General features: G+C 42.5%; 1 protein-coding gene across 2 annotated transcripts in view; it reads right to left on the reverse strand.

Annotated features, from left to right (window-relative positions):
* The window catches only part of FERMT1 (fermitin family member 1), a 57,363-nt gene that overhangs the window by 26,536 nt on the left and 11,849 nt on the right, over nt 1–18,978 (reverse strand). For both annotated transcript variants that reach the window (XM_021077598.1, XM_001927818.5), the window contains exons 4-6: nt 15,134–15,280; nt 12,537–12,750; nt 11,397–11,499 (exon numbers count right to left, since the gene is read on the reverse strand). In XM_021077598.1, the coding sequence (XP_020933257.1) occupies nt 11,397–11,499; nt 12,537–12,750; nt 15,134–15,280 (464 nt within the window). The remainder of the gene's footprint in view (nt 1–11,396; nt 11,500–12,536; nt 12,751–15,133; nt 15,281–18,978) is intronic.

Genomic DNA, 18,978 nt, shown 5'->3' on the forward strand with positions numbered 1-18,978 from the left:
TGTTAACCACTGCGCCACGACGGGAACTCCAGCATCCTCTTGGATACTAATCGGTTTGTTTCACTGAGCCACAGTGGGAACTCCTCCAAGAATATTTTGGAAAAATCAATGCTGGGGAGATACTTGTTCTCCCAGATATGAAAACTTACAATAAAGCCACGGCAACTAAAATAGTGTGGTACTGGTATAGTGATTGACAAAATGTCCTTAAGGCAATATCTAGAAACAGACCTATGTATGTATGTCAATTTAATATAAAATAAAATGGAATTTTTAATCATCAGGGGCAGAAAGAATTCAACACTGTAATAGTGTTAAGTGTCCAGCCATTTGGAGAACAAAAATAAAAAATCCCAAAACAATCTTACACCATCCAAAATACATAAATCACAGATACATTAAATAATCTAAACATAGGAGTTCCCATTGCGGGGCAGTGAAAATGAATCTGATTAGTATCCATGAGGATGTAGGTTCTACCCCTGGCCTTGCTCAGTGGGTGGGAATCTGGTGTTGCTATGAGTTTGTGTAGGTCACAGACCTGGCTTGGATCTGGCATTGCTGTGGCTGAAGCATAGGCCAGCAGCTGTAGGTCCAATTCAACCCCTAGCCTGGGAACTTCCATATGCCATGGGTGCAGTCCTTAAAAAAGCAAAAAAAGAATCTAAACTTAAAAAAACACAGTGAGGAGTTCCCATCGTGGCTCAGTGGTTAACAAATCCAACTGGGAACCACGTGGTTCCAGGTTCGATCCCTGACCTTGCTCAGTGGGTTAAGGAGCCAGTGTTGCTATGAGCTGTGATGTAGGTTGCAGATGCAGCTTGGATCCCGAGTTGCTGTGGCTCTGGCGTAGGCTGGCAGCTACAGCTCTGATTAGACCCCTAGCCTGGCAACCTCCATATGCTGCAGGAGTGGCCCAAGAAAGGCAAAAACACAACAAAAACAACAAAAAACCAAAAAAAACCAAACCACAATGAGATACCACTTCATATCCACCAGAATGAATCTAACCTAAAAGATAAATAATAGCAAATGTCAGCATGAATGCGGGATTGCACATTGCTGGTGGGAATGTAATATGGCACTACCTCCATTGGGAAGAGTTCGGTGATTCCCTAAAAAGTTGAACACAGGGAGTTCCCGTCGTGGCGAAGCGGAAACGAATCTAAGAACCATGAAGTTGCAGGTTTGATCCCTGGCCTCACTCAGTGGGTTGAGGATCCGGCGTTGCTGTGAGCTGTGGTGTACTTTGCAGATGCGGCTCAGATCTGGCGTTGCTGGGCTGTGGTATAGGCCAGCAGCAACAGCTCCATTAGACCCCTAGCTTGGGAGCCTCCATATGTCTCGGATTCAGCCCTAAAAAGACAAAAAAAAAAAAAAAAAAGTTGAACACAGAATATGACCCAGCAATTCCAGCCATGAATATATATATTGAAGAAAATTGGAAACCGGGACTTAAATGTGTACACTACTGTTCAGAGTAAGTAGCGTTATTCACAACAGCCAAAAGACAGAAACAACTAAAATATTTATCAATAGATGATGAATAAACCAAATTATATACACAGAATGGAAAACAACTGAATATTATTCAGCCTTAAAAAGGAAAGAAATTCTGATAACATGCTACGACATATGTAAACCTGAAGACATTGGCTAAGTGAAAGCAGACAGGACCACTGTTGTATGACTCCACTTACACGAAGTACCTGGAATATAGACATGAAGTAGAACAGAGATTAGTTACGAGGGGCTGGAGGAGGGGAGAACGGGGGGGGTTGTTTAATGGGTACAGAGTTTCTATACGGGATGATGAAATAGTTCTGGAAACTGTGGTGAGAGTTGTGCAACACTGTGAATGTACTTAACACCACTGAGTTGGAGACCTGAAAATTGTTCACATGGCAAGGTTCTATTTTGTATATTCTACCACAATTTAAAACATTCAGAGGAAAAAACTACCCAAACTTGTACATGAATGTTCACAGTAGCATTCTTCACAGCAGGGAAAAAGTAGAACAATCCAGATGCCCATCAACTGACAAATGGATAAATAAAACATGACATATACATATAAAGGAATATTATTTGGCAATAAAAAGAAATAAAATACTGCTATGTGCTACAATATGGATGACCTTTGAAAATCTCATGCTAAGTGCAAGAAACTATCACAAAGCCCCACATATTGTATATACTGTATAACACCATTTACATGAAATGTTGAGAATAAGCAAGTCCATAGAGATAGGAAGTAGACTGATGGTTGCTGATGGCTGGAGGGAAATTGGAAAAGACCCTCAATGGGTGATGGTTTTTGGGCAGGATGATGGAAGCGCTCTGAAATTAGATAGTGGTGATGCATGCACCACTGAATATATTAAAAACCACTGACTTGTACATATTAAATGGGTATGGTATGTGAAATGCATGGCATGTGAATTATGCATCTAGGGGCAATTATAAAAAAATCTAAAGCTAACAAGCAAAACTATTAGAGGGAAACATGAGGAGCTCCTGTTGTGGCTCAGTGGGTTAAGAACCCAATACAGTGTCTGTGAGGATGCAAGTTTGATCCTTGGCCTTACTAGTGGCTTAAGGATCAGGTGATGCTGCAAGGTACAGGGTAGGTCACAGATGTAGCTCGGATCCAGTACTGCTGTGGCTGTAGTGTAGGCCCACAGCTGCAGCTCCGATTCGACCCCTAGCCTGGGAACTTCCACATGCCGAAGGTGAGGTGTTAAAAGGAAGAAAAAAAAAAAAAAAAGAAGGAAACATAAGAGAAAACCTTTTGTAATCTTTGAGTGGGGAAGCCCTTACTAAAAGCAAGACAGGAAACCTTTAGGTTATGCATGAGACTGATTTGACAATCAAAAATTTAAAATTTTAATGGTGAAAAATACCCTAAAGAAGGTTATATAGGACAACATACAGATTGAAAGAAAATAAATATATTTTTGGTTGAGCCCCTGGCATGCATAAGTTTCTGGGCCAGGAATTAAACTTGTGCCATAGCAGTGACAACACTGGATCCTTTACCCAGTTAGGCAACTGAGCCATCAAGTGCAGCCAAAAAAAACCCCAAACAGACCCCAAGATATGTTATAAATGTATGTGAAAAATTCTGCATGAATAACAAAATCTAAATAGTATGTACAGTCACTGAAATTTTAATTGGACTAACAAACTGTCATTTCTGTCTATCCATTTGTCTGTCTCTCTGTCTACCTGCTACACAGTGCTACAATCCTAATGCTTATAGGGGTTTTAATGAGAGCAAGTTAAATCACCCAATAAGGATTTTCTCTCAAATGCAGTCAGTAAAGATTTAAAAAATTGAATAAAAGCTTCCACACGTAAAACGACTTAACTCTCCTCCACCTCCATGTCAAGTAAAACAATCCTTTGAAAGGACATAGGTTAGGAGTTCCTGTTGTGGCTCAGCAGTAACGAACCTGACTAGTATCCACGAAGACTCAGGTTTGATCCTGGCCTCACCCAGTGGGTTAAGGAGCCAGCGTTAATCATGAGCCTGTTAAATGTGACTACTTCTTGGAGAAAGGACATAGTAAAGGACTCCCATTTTTTTTCTCTACATAATTCCTTTTGTCTTTTTTTTTTTTTTTTTTTTAGGGCCGCACCTGCAGCATATGGAGGTTCCCAGGCTAGGGGTCGAATTGGAGCTGTAGCCGCCGGCCTACGCCAGAGCCACAGCAATGCCAGATCCGAGCAGTATCTGCGATCTATACCACGGCTCACAGCAATGCTGTATCCTTAACCCACCGATCGAGGCCAGGGATCGAACCCACAACCTCATGGTTCCTAGTCGGATTCATTCGGCTGCGCCACGACAGAAACTCCCACAATTCCTTTTTATGTTTGATTTTTTAAGACTATTTTCTTTGTGGTAGAATACATATACAATTTATCATCCTAACCATTTTTAAGTGTACGTTAGTCTTGCTGTGCAACCATCACCACTGTCTGTCTCCGGAATTCTTTTCACCTTGTAAAACTGGAATTCTGTACCAATTAAACAATAACTCCTAATGTTTGATTTTCTTTTCTTTTTTTTTTTCAATTGAGTTTACACTTTACCATATCCTTTAAAAAAGATAAAAATGTTGAAGAAAACATGGAAGAGAAATAGAAAGAGTACCTAACCGGTTTATCACAGGTTGGTTAGCATGCGTTTGTTTTTCCTTTCGCATTAATCTTAGACGCACTAAAGAAAAAGGTGACCTTGAAGACCAAGATCTGAAGTGAAAAGAAAATCATGGACTTGGAGAACAGACTTGTGGTTGCCAAGGGGGAGGGGGAAGGATTGGGATGGACTGGGAGCTTGGGGTTGATAGATGCAGACTATTGCCTTTGGAATGGATTAGCCATGAGATCCTGCTGTGTAGCACTGGGAACTGGGAACTGTGTCTAGTCATTTATGATGGAGCATAATGTGAGAAAAAAGAATGTATACATGTATATGTAACTGGGTCACTATGCTCTACAGGAGAAAAAAAAAATGAAATGTTAAAAAAAAAAAAAAAGATCTGAAGTGAGATAAACCCAGCAAGTGGTCTACTCTCAGGCCAGGGGGACCGTGACCTGCCCTCGGGCTCCCTCCTTCTCAGGGCTCCCTCCTTCTCAGCGTTTCTAAAGCTGCTCAGAAAGGACAAATTCAAATGCAAGTGTGTGGTTTTCAGGGGGCCAGAATAGTAATAACTTGAGAAATTCTGTCCTTTTGTGAACTTTGCCAGGTGTCATGGCAACGCTCAGGAGTTCACACCAGAATCCTCCCAAAACAACCCAAAACATGGCACACATGAAAACATTCATGGCAGATTACTCATAACAGCTCCAAACTGGAAGCCACCCAGTGTCCCTAAGCTGGAAAAGGGGTAAATTCAGACATGGACACCACTTAAGGAAAACACAGATAAACCTCAAAGCCATCACACCCAGTGAAAGAGTCCAGATGCAAGACTACACTGTATGATGCCATATGTGAAATTTCTGGGAAAGGTAAAACCTGAGACAGAAAGCAGACCAGTGGTGGGCTGGGAGCAGGGACTGACCACAAATGGGTCCGAGGAAATGTTTTTGGGTGAGGCAAATGTTTTAAAACCAGATTTCTGGTGACAATGGTGCAACTATGTGAATTTACTAAAATTCATACTGTACACTTACAACAGGTGAATTTTATGGCATGTAAATTATACTGCAATCAAAAGACATGACAACAAAACAAATCACATACACAATGCACACCAAAAACCAGGCAGCCAATTCCTAACCCTCCCCTCCAAAAGGACCCTGCCTGTAATTCACAGCTGAAACACAAAATCTAAATATTTATGTACAGTCACTGAAATTTTAATTGGACTAACAAACTGTCATTTCTATCTGTTTATTCATCTGTCTGTCTGTCCCTCTGTCTATCTTCTACATAGTGCTACAATCCTAATGCTTTAGGGGTTTTAGTGAAAGTTAAAGCACCCAATAAGGATTTTCTCTCAAATGCAGTCAGTAAAGATTTTAAAAATTGAGTAAAAGCTTCCACACGTAAAACGACTTAACTCTCCTCCACCTCCATGTCAAATAAAACAATCCTTTGAAAGGAGTTCCTGCTGTGGCTCAGCAGTAACGAACCTGACTAGTATCCATGAAGACTCAGGTTCGATCCCCAGCCTCACTCAGTGGATTAAGAATCCGGCATTGCCATGAGCTGTGGTGTAGATCGAAGATGAGGCTCGGATCTGGTGTTGCTACGGTTGTAGGCCGGCAGCTGCAGCTCTGATTCGACCCCTAGCCTGGGAACTCCCATACTGCCATGGGTGCGGCCCTAAAAAACAAACAAAACAAAAAAGGAAGAATATAGGTTAAGGGAGACTTGCCTACATTTACAGATTGACATCAGAAACGAAGTGCAAGCCGTCCTACGACCAGGAGAGGCCTGCCTCTTGCTAAGGCATTCTGGAACCCTGCTGCATCCACAGAGCTCTGAATTGCCCTCTTTGGACTTGCTCACATTCCCACTGAGGCTCTGGAACAGCACAAGATCCTGGGTCTTTCATAGATTCATTTATTAACAAGTGTCCTGAAAACTTTCTTTCTGAGAACTCCTTTAGTAGTTTTGGTGGCTCAGAAACAAAGTTTTTCCCTGATGGGGACTGGCTACTGCTTTCTCATCGGCCCTAGATTTCCTTTGTTTCCTGGTTAACTGAAAATAGAAAACTTGCAAAGCCCGTGGCTTCTGCCACCTCCACTCCTTAAATCTTTGCTTCTCCCCATTTAGTCAAGTCATTCTTCTCTCCTTCCACCAACCAACAACACAAGCAACAAAACCTACCTTCCATACTTTTCATGCTCCCAGGAAGGGATTACTATTTGGGTCTAATCACTGAAGATTCCTTATTCGCTGGGTAGCAACTTATAGTATCCTTTAGAACTTTTTATTTTTTTTGGCCATGCCCACAGCATGTGGAAATTCTGGGCCAGGCCAGGATTTGAACCCATGCCACAGCATTGACAATGCTGGATCCTTAACTGCTAGGCCACCAGGGAGCGCCTCCTTTAGGCCTCTGATGAAAGCTGATGTGCCTTTTATCTAATGAACATTTAAAAAATACTATAAGCTATTAGAACTATAAAAGTTATTTTAAAAATACACATATTTTAAAATGCATTCAAATGGAGCAAAATAGTATATAATGATAGAATTTATTCTGAAAGAATTCAAAGGGACAGAGTATCTCATTTTTTGTTTTCCCAAAATGGTAGTTTCTCTACCAACCTGGTACCTTGTTCTTTTTCATTTGGTAATATTCCCTGAATACATTCCCCATCCAGAAAAGCTGATTCATTCTTCCTAACCACAACACTACACGAATGAACTATAATGAATTAACCAGTTCCCTATGGATGGATGTTTAGGTGGTTTCCAGTCTTTTCCTAAACAAATATGGTAATAAATGTTCTTGTGCACAGACATGTCAATTCCCATATTTGAGTATAACTGTGGTATAAATACCAAGTGGTGGATTTACTGGGTCAAAGCTATGCAGCACTGTAACCCTGAGAGACACTGCCAAATTGCCTTCTATTGAGGCTAGGTTAATTCGTACTTTGACCTACAAGGAGTGTATGGATAAGGTGGCTTATTTCCCCACATTCTTGTTAAGACAGATCAAACTTTTTGATCTTTGCCAATATAAGACTACGAGCCATTGTAGTTCCTTGTCTATGAACTACGTGTTCACATTTTTTGTTCATTAGCCTACTCGGTCGTTGGTATTTTTATTATTGATGTGGAAGAGCTCTTTATACATTAGAGGGACCAGTCTTTCGTTTGTAGCATGTGTTGCAATGACTTTTTAAAAACTTTGCTTATAGTTTTTTGTCATGCATAAAATTTTCATTTTTTTCTTTTTAGCTGCATTTATGGTATATGGAAGTTCCTGGACCAGGGATCAAATCTGAGCTATAGAAGTGGCCTGCGCCACAGCTAGGGCAATGCCAGATTCTTAACCCACTGTGCCTGGCTGGGGATCGAACCTGTACCACTGCAGAGACAACATGGGATCCCTAACCTGTTGTACCACAGTGGGAACTCCAAAATTTTCATTTTTAAATTAAAATGTACCAATCTTTTCTTTCATGGACTCTGGAATTTGCATTTTTAAAATATATGTGAAATGCTGTATTCTAGTACTTTCATATCTCTAAGATTAAAATCTCAAATCAGCTCTTGTTGCCTCTGCCCTACAGCCTAATTGCCTCTTTCTTCTGAAAGCCAGAGAAGAGAAGCTCCCTGGACCTATTATACAATTTAGCTCCTAACTGTAGGATGCCTTGCATGTTTGCAGTGGTTTCACGGATACTATCTTTGCTCTTCTTGATTTGACTATAGATTCTCCGAAAGCAGGAACTCTATCATAAGTTTCTATATCCCTCTACATGGCACACAGTAGGAGCCTTACACTTGGTTTCTTTGATAGCGCTCCATACTTTAGGAGGGGAGAGAAGGGAGGACTGCCACAACTCTAAAGTACTTGGGGATGACCACTCTGTCCTCCAAAGTCATATCCTGCCAGCCTGAGTTTTCCTGTCACCTTTGGGTTGACAGCTGCTATTTGGCTGTAAGAGTCAAATATGTTCTGTTCAGAGCTATGGATAGGGAACTCTACCAATTAAGCAAGCAGAGGCTGGAGGCAAAGAACCTAGACAACAGCCTAGTGACCTCTGCCTTCAGGGTCTTTGTCCCATTCTGCGAGTACGATTCCTTTTTATCTTCCCCTTTTTAGACAAACATATTTAGCCCTGCCCCTCCATGTTTGATATCTACGCTGATGATCTGCCATATGTGAATTCTTTGACTGTAGAGTCACTCATACGTTCCTGACAATTGTTTTTCTGAGAAGCAGATGACTGACCTCTTTTTAGCACTGAGTATATAATGGGGAATCTCTTGGCAAGGAAACTGCTAAGAGGGTCCCCAAGGACCAGTTGATCTCATCATGGAGCAGGTGACTAGGAAAGTCTGACTCTCAGCATCCTTGCAGCGCGTAAGGGTGGAGAGCAAAGGAAATATCAGAAAGGCTCCCTATCTCTGAGGAGTCTGCAGTTGATTTGCAGAGAAAATCCATGAGTGTGGTAAACTCAGAGGTGTGAGTCTTGAAATCACACTTAGTTGTGGCTCGTAGAAGGCAAATGCCAGTGTGACCAAGAGGAGAGAGAAGCTCCTTTCTCGAAGAGATAAGATTTGAATGCGATCTCAGGGCAGGGTTTCTGAATCCAGGGTTCTTGGATTTGGAGTCTAAAGCAAGGGGTCCATAAGCTTGGCTGAGGAAAAAACTAGATCTCTATTTGTACCACCTTCTAATAGAAAATTAGGGCATTTCCAGTGTGGCTCAGTGGTTAACAAAACCAACTAGTATCCATGAGGACATGGGTTTGATCCCTGGCCTTACTCAGTGGGTTAAGGATCCAGCATTGCCATGAGCTGTGGTGCAGGTTGAAGATGTGGCTCAGATTTGGCATTGCTGTGGCTGTGGCACAGGCCATCAGCTACAGCTTCGATTCAATCCCTAGCCTGGGAACTTCCATCTGCTGTGGGTGCGGCCCTAAAAAGCAAAAAAAAAAAGTAAAAATATGTTTTATTTATGCATCAACTAGAAAAAAAATTTAAGGCAGTTTATTAGAATACATAGCCTACAACAAGATAGCTTAAGTTACCTAGGAACTAGGCAAGGCAAAAGTAAATTTGAGTCCAGAATGAGGCTTAAAAATGAAATCACAGAAAACACAGAGAATTGGGTCTAGTAAACAATGCAAAAAAGAAAATCTGAAGAGTCATATCAATCATAGCGCCTTCAAAAAATCAAAATAATTGGTTAGAAGAAGCCACAACAATAATTTCTCCCAAAGGTTTTAGCAAGGAAGGGCCAAAATTTGCTTTCTTCCACTGTCCACCAGAAGTAATGCACTTCAGATGCCACTAGGTTTATGGCGTTAAGTTGGATGTAAACCAAAGATAGGGAAGCAGTGGGAGCGGAGATGGGCTCCTGGAGACCAGACTTAAAATCGGGATCAAGGAGAAGATAGTGACGTGAGGGACAGGAACCCTGCTGTGCTATGTGTGCTATGCAGGCTCTCCAGCAAAGTCATCTTTAGAATCGGAATATGTATCAGTTGGCACTTGCTGCACAACAAACCAACCCAAAATGCAGTGGCTTAAAACACAATAATCTATTATTGCTGGTGAGTAGCTGAGTGGCTCTGTGGATTCATGCCAGGCTTAACTGATTTCACTTGAGTTCACCCATGTTCCTGAATTGGCTGGGGACTGGCTAGTCGGGAATGCCCTCAGCTGGGATGGCTCATTTCTGTTCCACATCCTACTGAAGGATACTCCAGGCTTTTTCACATGGCGATAGCAGAAGGGAGCAAGCAGAAGCACGTGAGGCCTCTGAGGCTGAGGACTAGAATGGGTGCTCATGCCTTGGACTCCATTCTATTGGCAAAAGCACAGTCACAAGGCTGGCCCAGATTCAACGAGAGGGAGCAAAGATCCCACCTGCTGATGGACTGAGCTGCAAGATCACACTGTCAATGGTATGGATAGAGGAAGTGATAGGAAATTGCAGACATCTTTGCAATCAATCTACCACAAGTATCCTGGAATATTTCAGGTCATTTAAGTTGTATGTTTGCCCCCAAAGTATATCTCCTTTACATATCTAGTCCACTTGGGCAGACATTTGAGATCTCTTTGCGTCTCTCTTTCAGAAAAAGTCATGAAAGCCATCTCTGGTTTTAAGATGATATATAGGATTTTCAATTGACCCAAGTAAGACAAATGACCATCTAATCCCACCAAAAGCTGTGGAAAAGAAGGGGACAGGTGCAGAAAAGGTGACCCTCGATCAAGCACCCCTCAGTAAGTGGAGAAAAGCAGCTGGTGCGGAAGTGGGTGAATATGGTCTGATGAAATCATGCTACTGCACGCTCAGGGGAGCTAAGACCCAGCTTGCATTTTTTTTTTTTTTTTTTTTAGCACCCACAGCACATGGAAGTTCCCAGGCTAGGGGTTGAATCAGAGCTACAGCTGCCAGCATACACCACAGCCACAGCAATGTGGGATCTGAGTTGCCATCTGTGACCTACACCATAGCTCATGGCAACATCAGATCCCCAACCTGTTGAGCAAGGCCAGGGATCGAACCCCAAATCCTCATGGATCCTAGTCAGATTTGTTAACCGCTGAACCACGATGGGAACTTCCAGCTTGTAATTTCTATGTCTGGCCACTGAAGTGCTGGTTCTCAATTCTATCAAAGGGAGAGTGGGGACAAGGAAGGGGTAGACGTTCAGAGCACTGATTTCACCACTCAGCTGCCCTGAGAAACTTCTGGTGGGAAATGTGCACTTAAAGTGGGAGGTGGCAACCAGCTGGGGTCATTACCTCTTCCTTGTCACCCAAGACTCCTTCAGCACTGCAGCGCAGAGCTGGTGTGTGCCTTCATGGGGTCCTGGCTCCTCCGCCAGAACCCTCCCCCGCTTAATCTGAGCCCTGCCAACGCCTTCCTTTCTAAGTATGAAGGGCTCCAGCTCTGTGAGCCACTCCCTTCTTGTTCCTTCATCCCTGTAAATGGAGGCGGCAACACCCACCATGCACGAAGCTCCTTCAAGACTCCCACTAACTCAGGGGTAGCTCATCATGCTCGCTAGAGACTAAAAGATGAAAATCCAGAGACCTTTATACATTTATTGGTCTAACCCTGCAGCGCTAAATAGATGACACAAATTAATCTTGATTTTGATAACTAAGTGGCTCAGTTTTACACATCCACGCATTCACATTTTAAAAAAAGGGAGAGAAGAGAGAAAAAGTATCTTACTTTGGGATTCAAGTCAAAGAAAGTGTAGTATTTAAATCGTAACAGCAGCTGCTCATCCTCCTGGATGCCTTGTTCCATGAGGGAACGTGAAGAGTCTAGCCAACTGGAAAACAACAGGATGGCTTTTAAAACCAGTCAGTTTTACACACACACACATATTATATATTATGTATATATATTATACATTATGTTTATATATGCATATTATGTAAATGTATCTACGTGTGCGTGTGTGTATCCTTGAACAAAGTCCAGGTAACCAATATAAGCAACAAAGAGTAAGGGAGATGACTTGATAATAGCTTTTTTTTTTTTTTTTGTCTTTTGTCTTTGTTGTTGTTATTGTTGCTATTTCTTGGGCCGCTCCCGCGGCATATGGAGGTTCCCAGGCTAGGGGTTGAATCGGAGCTGTAGCCACCGGCCTACGCCAGAGCCACAGCAACGCGGGATCCGAGCCTCGTCTGCAACCTACACCACAGCTCACGGCAACGCCGGATCGTTAACCCACTGAGCAAGGGCAGGGACCGAACCCGCAACCTCATGGTTCCTAGTCGGGTTCGTTAACCACTGCGCCACGACGGGAACTCCCGATAATAGCTTTTATATCCATTTTATCATATAGCTTTCCAAGTGCTCTTGGTATATACCCATATTTCTCACTGACACTGTAAAATAACCTGGTGATGGAAGAAATGGTGCTTTGAGAAATACTTTGAGTGTGTTTTCTGAGACGCCTTCAAACAAAAGCTCGTTGGCACGGAGAACAGAGAAAGCATGTTCTAGGAAAGGCAGTGGGCCAGTGGGGCTACCTTAGGTCTCCGCTGCTGTCCAGTGGGGACCAACCCACTCAGAAGCTGTTCTACATCCATAAAATACACTTTGCACACATGTGCAGGCAAAGAATTAGTATTCTAATGGTAAATATGGTAAACCACTGAGTTAACCCAACCCATGAATGTTGTCACACTTTAAATGTATTAAAAGGCTGCATTTTTCCCTTTTGTTGCTAAGATCAGCACTGACTTTTGTTAGGCCTGCTAAATTCAAAATTAAACACCTCTCACCTCCCCATCTCTGCAACATCTCTCTTACTATGTCACCATAAGCTCACAGAGAAGCAAAATGAAGTCACGTCCTTACCCTGCGTTAAGCTTGGCTTTGTCAATCAGAGATCGAGGCTGGTACATATCAGCAAGCACTTCTGGTGACTGGGGGGGTTGGCTGAATGCGAGGATGCTACAGTTCTGTTCAGTCAAAGGACTGTCACTGAACCAAGTCATTGTGGAAGACGCTGGCGTTCCACTGATGGGGTCATACATTGGGGTCATGGTTTTACTGTATAAGCCAGGATTTACTGCAAAGCAAAGGAGGGAATGAACGAGGATATGAGATTTGGGGTAGGACTCTTTAAGTAAATATTAGTACTGCTTGTACTAAAATGGATTTTGAACTTAAATGTTTGTATCATTTAAAAGAATCAGATGAAGAGTTCCTGCCATGGCACAGTGGGTCAAGAATCTGCAGTAGCTCTGGTCGAGCGGAGATGTGGGTTTGATACCTGGCCTGGCACAGTGAGTTAAAAGGATCCGGCATTGCTGCAACTGCATCACAGGACACAGCTGCAGCTTGTTCCCTGGCCTGGGAACTTCCATATGCCACAGGTTAGAAACAAAAAAAAAAATCAGATGAACCACTGGTGATGGGAAGAGGTTATACATAGATAAAGCTCTTGCCTGAATATTTAGTTCCTGGAAAGCCTGGGTACTCAAAGGCTGTAAAAACTTCCAAAATCAACCCACGCAAATGTTGGGGACTATCGCCATCTCGATAATTCAAAATTGTCCTATCTCAGTAGTGCGAAATGGCACTTTTAGAAAACTGGAGCTCTCAAAGAAGGCATGCACAATAATATATTTTTTTGACAGATCCTTAAACCAATTGCAGTACTTAATTTGAAGAACCTAGCTAGTTGGTGGTTTATAAATCATCTGACTCTAATTTGCATAAGGCAAGTGCAAATAATTCCCTTCATTCTCTGCATTGGAATTACTATGCAAGAAAACCATCAGTGTTGCAAGCAGACTAGAAATTTATCCTTTTTTTCCCCTCACAGTGTGCAGGAGCTTGATGTGGGATCTCAGTTCCCAGCCCAGGGACTGAACCCAGGCAGCAGCAGTGAAAGTGCTGAGTCCTAATCACTAGGCCACCAGGGAACTCCCTAGAGATTTACTCTTATATACAGGCATATCTTATTTTACTGCTCTTCACAGACACTTTTTTTTTTTTTTTTTTTGGTCTTTTTAGGGCCGTACTGGGAGCACATGGATGTTCCCAGGCTAGGGGTCAAATCGGAGCTGTACCTGCCAGCCTACACCACAGCCAGAGCAATGCAGAATCTGAACCATGTCTGCAACCTACCCCACAGCTCACGACAATGCCAGGTCCTTAACCCACTGAATGATGCCATGGATTGAACCTGCATCCTCATGGATGCTAGTCAGATCTGTTGAGCCATGACGGAAGGCCTTTTATTTATTTATTTTTATTTTAACAAATTGAAGGTTGTGGCAACCATGTGTGGAGTAAATCTATTGGCTCCATTTTCCCAATGTTTTGGTAACTAATAGCCCAAACTTTTCCTTGCTATTATATTTTTTACGGGGATCTGTGATCAGTGATTTTTTTTTTCTTTTTTCTTTTTTTTGTCTTTTTAGGGCCACACTCATGGCACATGGAAGTTCCCAGGCTAGGGGTCTAATCAGCTGCCAGCCTACACCACAGCCACAGCAACTCAGGATCTGAGCCAAGTCTTCGACCCACACTGAAGCTCACGGCAACGGTGGATCCTTAATCCACTGAGGCCAGGGACTGAACCTGCGTCCTCATGGATACTAATCGGGTTTGTGACTGCTGAGCCACGATGGGAACTCCCTGTGATCAGTGAGCTCTGATGTAACTACTATCATGTGCTGAAGGCTTAGATGATATTAGTGCTTTTAGCAATAAAGTATTTTTTAATTTAGTTATGTGCATTCTTTTAAAGATACCATGCTATTGCACACTTAACAGGTAATTATACAGTGTAAACACAACTTTTAGTGGCGGCTTTGGCTCAGATTTGATCCAGGGCCCAGGGGACTTCCATATGCCGAGGGTGTGACCAAAAAAGAAAAAAAAAAAAGCCTCCCCCGAATACATAACTTTTATATACACTGGAAATTAAAAAAAAAAAAAATCATGTGACTTGCTTTCAGATGGTGGTCTGGAACCAAATCTGCAGTATCACTGAGGCATGCTTGTCAAAATAAAAGGATGATGCCTTTCCAGAATTTTTACCTCCCAAAGCAAAGTTTAAATTGAGTTAAAGAGTCATGTGGAGTTAGGGTCAGGAAAACAAGTATATTTGAGAGATCTAACAAATCTCCTTTATCCCACAAATTCATGGCCAATTCTACTAAAGCTCTGCAATCATCAGCAACATCATATACACAATTAAGCCATACACATAATACACACAATGAGCTATACAACATGTACCTTGCTAAAAAATTTCTGTTAGTTCTAAAATTAGTTGAATATTTTTTCCCCATCACTGGAAGCCTCAATTTTAGTCCTTCTTTATTTGGGAGAGAGAGGAAAGGCCAAGCAGAGGGGAGGAGAGGTCTGGAACATATGAATATAAGAAATTATAGGACTTAATAATGAATTAAAACAATGACCTCTATCATGCATCTTACCTGGTGAACCTGAAATGGTTGGAGAAACCTCCAGATTTAAAATATCTTCAATTATGGGCTCTTTACTGTTTTTTTCTCTTTTTTTCTTCTTTTTAAAATATTCATCAGAAGGCTTTAACAAGGAAAGTTCTTCTGCTCTTCTAATATCTAAAAATAAATATAAGAAAGAAAGGAGAAAAGCAAAAAGTAAAAGGAAAGTTCCTTCCAAGACTCAGAGTCACGTTGGCCATCTGAAACCATTTCTCAGGTTCCATTTACTGGAACTAAATTGTATTCCTTTTGAAGAAAGGGGACCAGTGACCCCCTCAAAAAGGGTGTGTGGAGGGATCAAAAAGTGGAGGGAGGAACCTCCATTGTGGCTCAGTGGGTTAAGAACCCGACTAGTATCCATGAGGATGCAGGTTTGATCCCTGGCCTTGCTCAGTGGGTTAAGGATCTGACGTTGCCACAAGCTGCAAAGTAGGTTGAAGATTCGGCTCGGACCTAGTGTTGCTGTGGCTGTGGCTGGGGCGTAGCCGGATTTTTGTCCTTCCTTACCCTTCATTGGAAGTTCCCAGGCTAGGGGTCAAACAGAAGTTGTGGCTGGCCTACACCAGTCATAGCAACATTGGATCCACATCTGCGACATACGCCATAGCTTATGGAAATGCCGAATCCTTAACACACTGAGCAAGGCCAGGGATCGAACCTGCATCTTCATGGACACTAGTCAGGTTCTCAACCCACTGAGCCATAACAAGAACTCCAATTTCATACTATTCTTGTGTCATCTATTTGCTGCCAGTTTTTTCATCTCTCCTTCTTTCTCCCTCCTTCTTCTTTCCTTACTTTTTACAACTAGCAAGGACCCCACCTTTTTTCTTTATGGACCATGGGTCCTCAGAGCCCATCTCTGTCCAACAGCTACTTTCATCCTCAAGGCAGACATCGGCCTGCCCATCTCTCAGCCCTTACTGTTTCATATCATTCTGACCCATCTTCCAAGGGTAGCTGGGACACATGTCCTTTGGAACAAGAGTGCCTGCTCTGGATGCCAGAGTCTGCACTGCCCTGATACAGATGCAACAGCACACGAGTTCAGAGAATTTACACCCCTCAAAAGCAGCCCCTAAGGACACCACAACTGATGAGAGTGGTGTTACTAACACCCCCGCTTCGTCACCCTCGGTGGCACAGCTCCTGAGTCATGTCCACAGTGCCACCCAGAAGCAACTATTAAGCACACTGGCTACTCTGATCCCCGATTAGAACCGCAGCTGCACACATGTAACTTAATTAGTAACATTTGTTTATCAGTGGCCTCTTCCCAGTTTCCTGGCCTCACCTTCCAAATAAATAATATTTGTACTTGAATTCTTCTTCTTCTTCTTTTTTTTTTTTTAAGGGCTGCACCTATGGCATATGCAAGTTCCCAGGCTAGGGGTCAAACTGGAGCTAAAGCTGCCAGCCCACGTCACAGCTGCAGCCATTCGGGATCTGAGCCATGTCTGAGACCTACACTACAGCTCATGGCAATGCTGGATCCTTAATCCACTGAGCGAGGCCAGGGATCAAACCCACATCCTTATGGACTCTAGCCAGGTTTGTTAAGGCTGAGCCACAAAGGGAACTCCAGTACGTGAAATCTTTACTCAGGTCTGCTTCTGGAGAACTCCAACTAAGGAGATAACCCCTTTTTCCACCTTTTACCAAATATGCTCATAACTGCCATTTACAACCAGAACTGATAACTATTAAGCACACTGGCTACTGTGATTCTAGATTAAAGCCAAGAAATGGAGTCAGTCTTTCTGAGAGCTTTTCCTGCAGGTAAATGCACTGATTCCATAGCCCCTCCCACTCCTCGCTTCCAGGACTGCCTGGTGCTAAGGCTGAGGCTGGCAGTTCAGTTCACTTTCCTCCAGTAAACAAGGAAGCCGACGGTCAGCTTGCAACACACACCCGTGACCATTCCAGCTGCGTAATTTATACACAAATCATGGAGATGAATAAAAATTTCCAGTGGAAGTATTAGAAACAAAAAACAAAACAAAAAAACCCCAGCAAGTCTAACCTTTGTGTCTTTTCTTTCCTTTAAGGAAAAAATCGTCGTCTTGCTAAATTTGATTTAGCTTGAACTGATCAGATATAAAAGGTGATTACTAGAAATGTCAAGTTGCACCCCTTAGACTGACTGTGAAGATGTAATCTAGAAAAGAATGTATGAATGCTTCTGTTTATTTATTTAGTCTTTTTAAGGGCCACACCTGCAGCATATGGAAGTTCCCAGGCTAGGGGTCGAATCGGAGCCACAGCTGCTGGCCTACGCCAGAGCCACAGCAACACCAGATCCAAGCTGTGTCTGCAACCTACACCACAGCTCACGACAACACTGGATCCTTAACCCACTGAGCGAGGCCAGGGATAGAACCTGCATCCTCACAGATCTTAGTCAGATTTGTTTCCGCTGAGCCACAACAGGAACTCCCTCGTCTGTTGATTTTAAAACCTCAAGGTTTTGGCCCCAGTAAGAATGTGTGCTTCCAGTCCACTGTGGTATATGGGATGTACAATTTTACTTACTTGTTTACTTTGTTTTCAAGTCTTCATTAAAACATTACTGACAGCTAGGTGCCCTGTGCTTGTCATTTGCTTATCATGCATTGGGACAATTCTGGAACTTACATTCAGTCATTTGTTTAGTCAACAAACAGTTACTAAGCAGTAGCATGCCAGGCAGTGTGCTAGGTGTTTGGAACACAGATGTGCTCAAGAAACAGTTCTGTCTTCACCCTATTTAGCACCATAGCAGCCTGCACTACTCAATCCTGCGTACACTATTACACTTTTTCCTTTTTTTTCTCTACTACCTACTCCTTCTAACATCTTATTATTTTTTTTTTTTACATGATTTATTTTCTGTCTCTGTATGCTCAGTGTAAGCTCTGTAAGCAGAGATTTGGGACTATTTTTACCACTAACCCATCCCTGGCACTCACCACAGTGCCTGCCAAATCAAAAAATATATATTTGTGGAAGAAATGAATGAGCAGTTTATAGTTTAATAGGGAGGATAGAACGCTCACTCACACAGTGTATATACTATGTTCAAATACTAAATCTTAGCCTTGGAACTCAAGAATATCGCTATACACTTTCAAAAATTATAAATATCAACACTTTCATGATCCACTTCCCTTTCATTATGAAGTCCCAGGAAGAAGAAATGGTTTGGACAGTGTTGTCCCTGATGGCTGTTAAACTCGTGCATCGGAGTTCCCATCAGGGCTCAGTGGTAATGAACCCGACTAGTATCCATGAGGACATGGGTTCAATCCCTGGCCTCACTCAGTGGGTTAAAGGATCTGGCATTGCCAGCCTGTGGTATAGGTCACAGACACGGCTTGGATCCTGCGGTGCTGTGGCTATGGCGTAGGCCAGTGGCTATAGCTCCGATTCTACCCTTAGCCTGGGCACCGCCATATGCCATGGGTACATCCCTAAAAAAACAAACAACAAAAAACAACTCATGGGACACCAACCCATAAGCATTAGTTTTCAATCCATAATCAAGTGTTTTCTGCTGAAAATAAACACACAAATGCTTTTTGTGGACAGAGCTATTAACTGGAGCCAAGTGTTAGGGAAGCAATTAAGACATTGCATCACCATAATCTCAAAAACAATAAAGACACATCAGCTCTATGATGATAGTGATTTAATAGAACTCTTTTTGTTTGTCTTAAATATCATGATGATTTCAGTTTGGCTCAGAGAAATGAGTTTTGGGCGGGGGGGAATCTTAATGGGGTTGTCTCTTCCATTGACAAATCTCCTTTGAAATCATTTTAAGATTTGTGGAACAA

This window comes from Sus scrofa, chromosome 17, assembly GCF_000003025.6.
Source record: "Sus scrofa isolate TJ Tabasco breed Duroc chromosome 17, Sscrofa11.1, whole genome shotgun sequence".
Classification (NCBI taxonomy): domain Eukaryota; kingdom Metazoa; phylum Chordata; class Mammalia; order Artiodactyla; family Suidae; genus Sus; species Sus scrofa.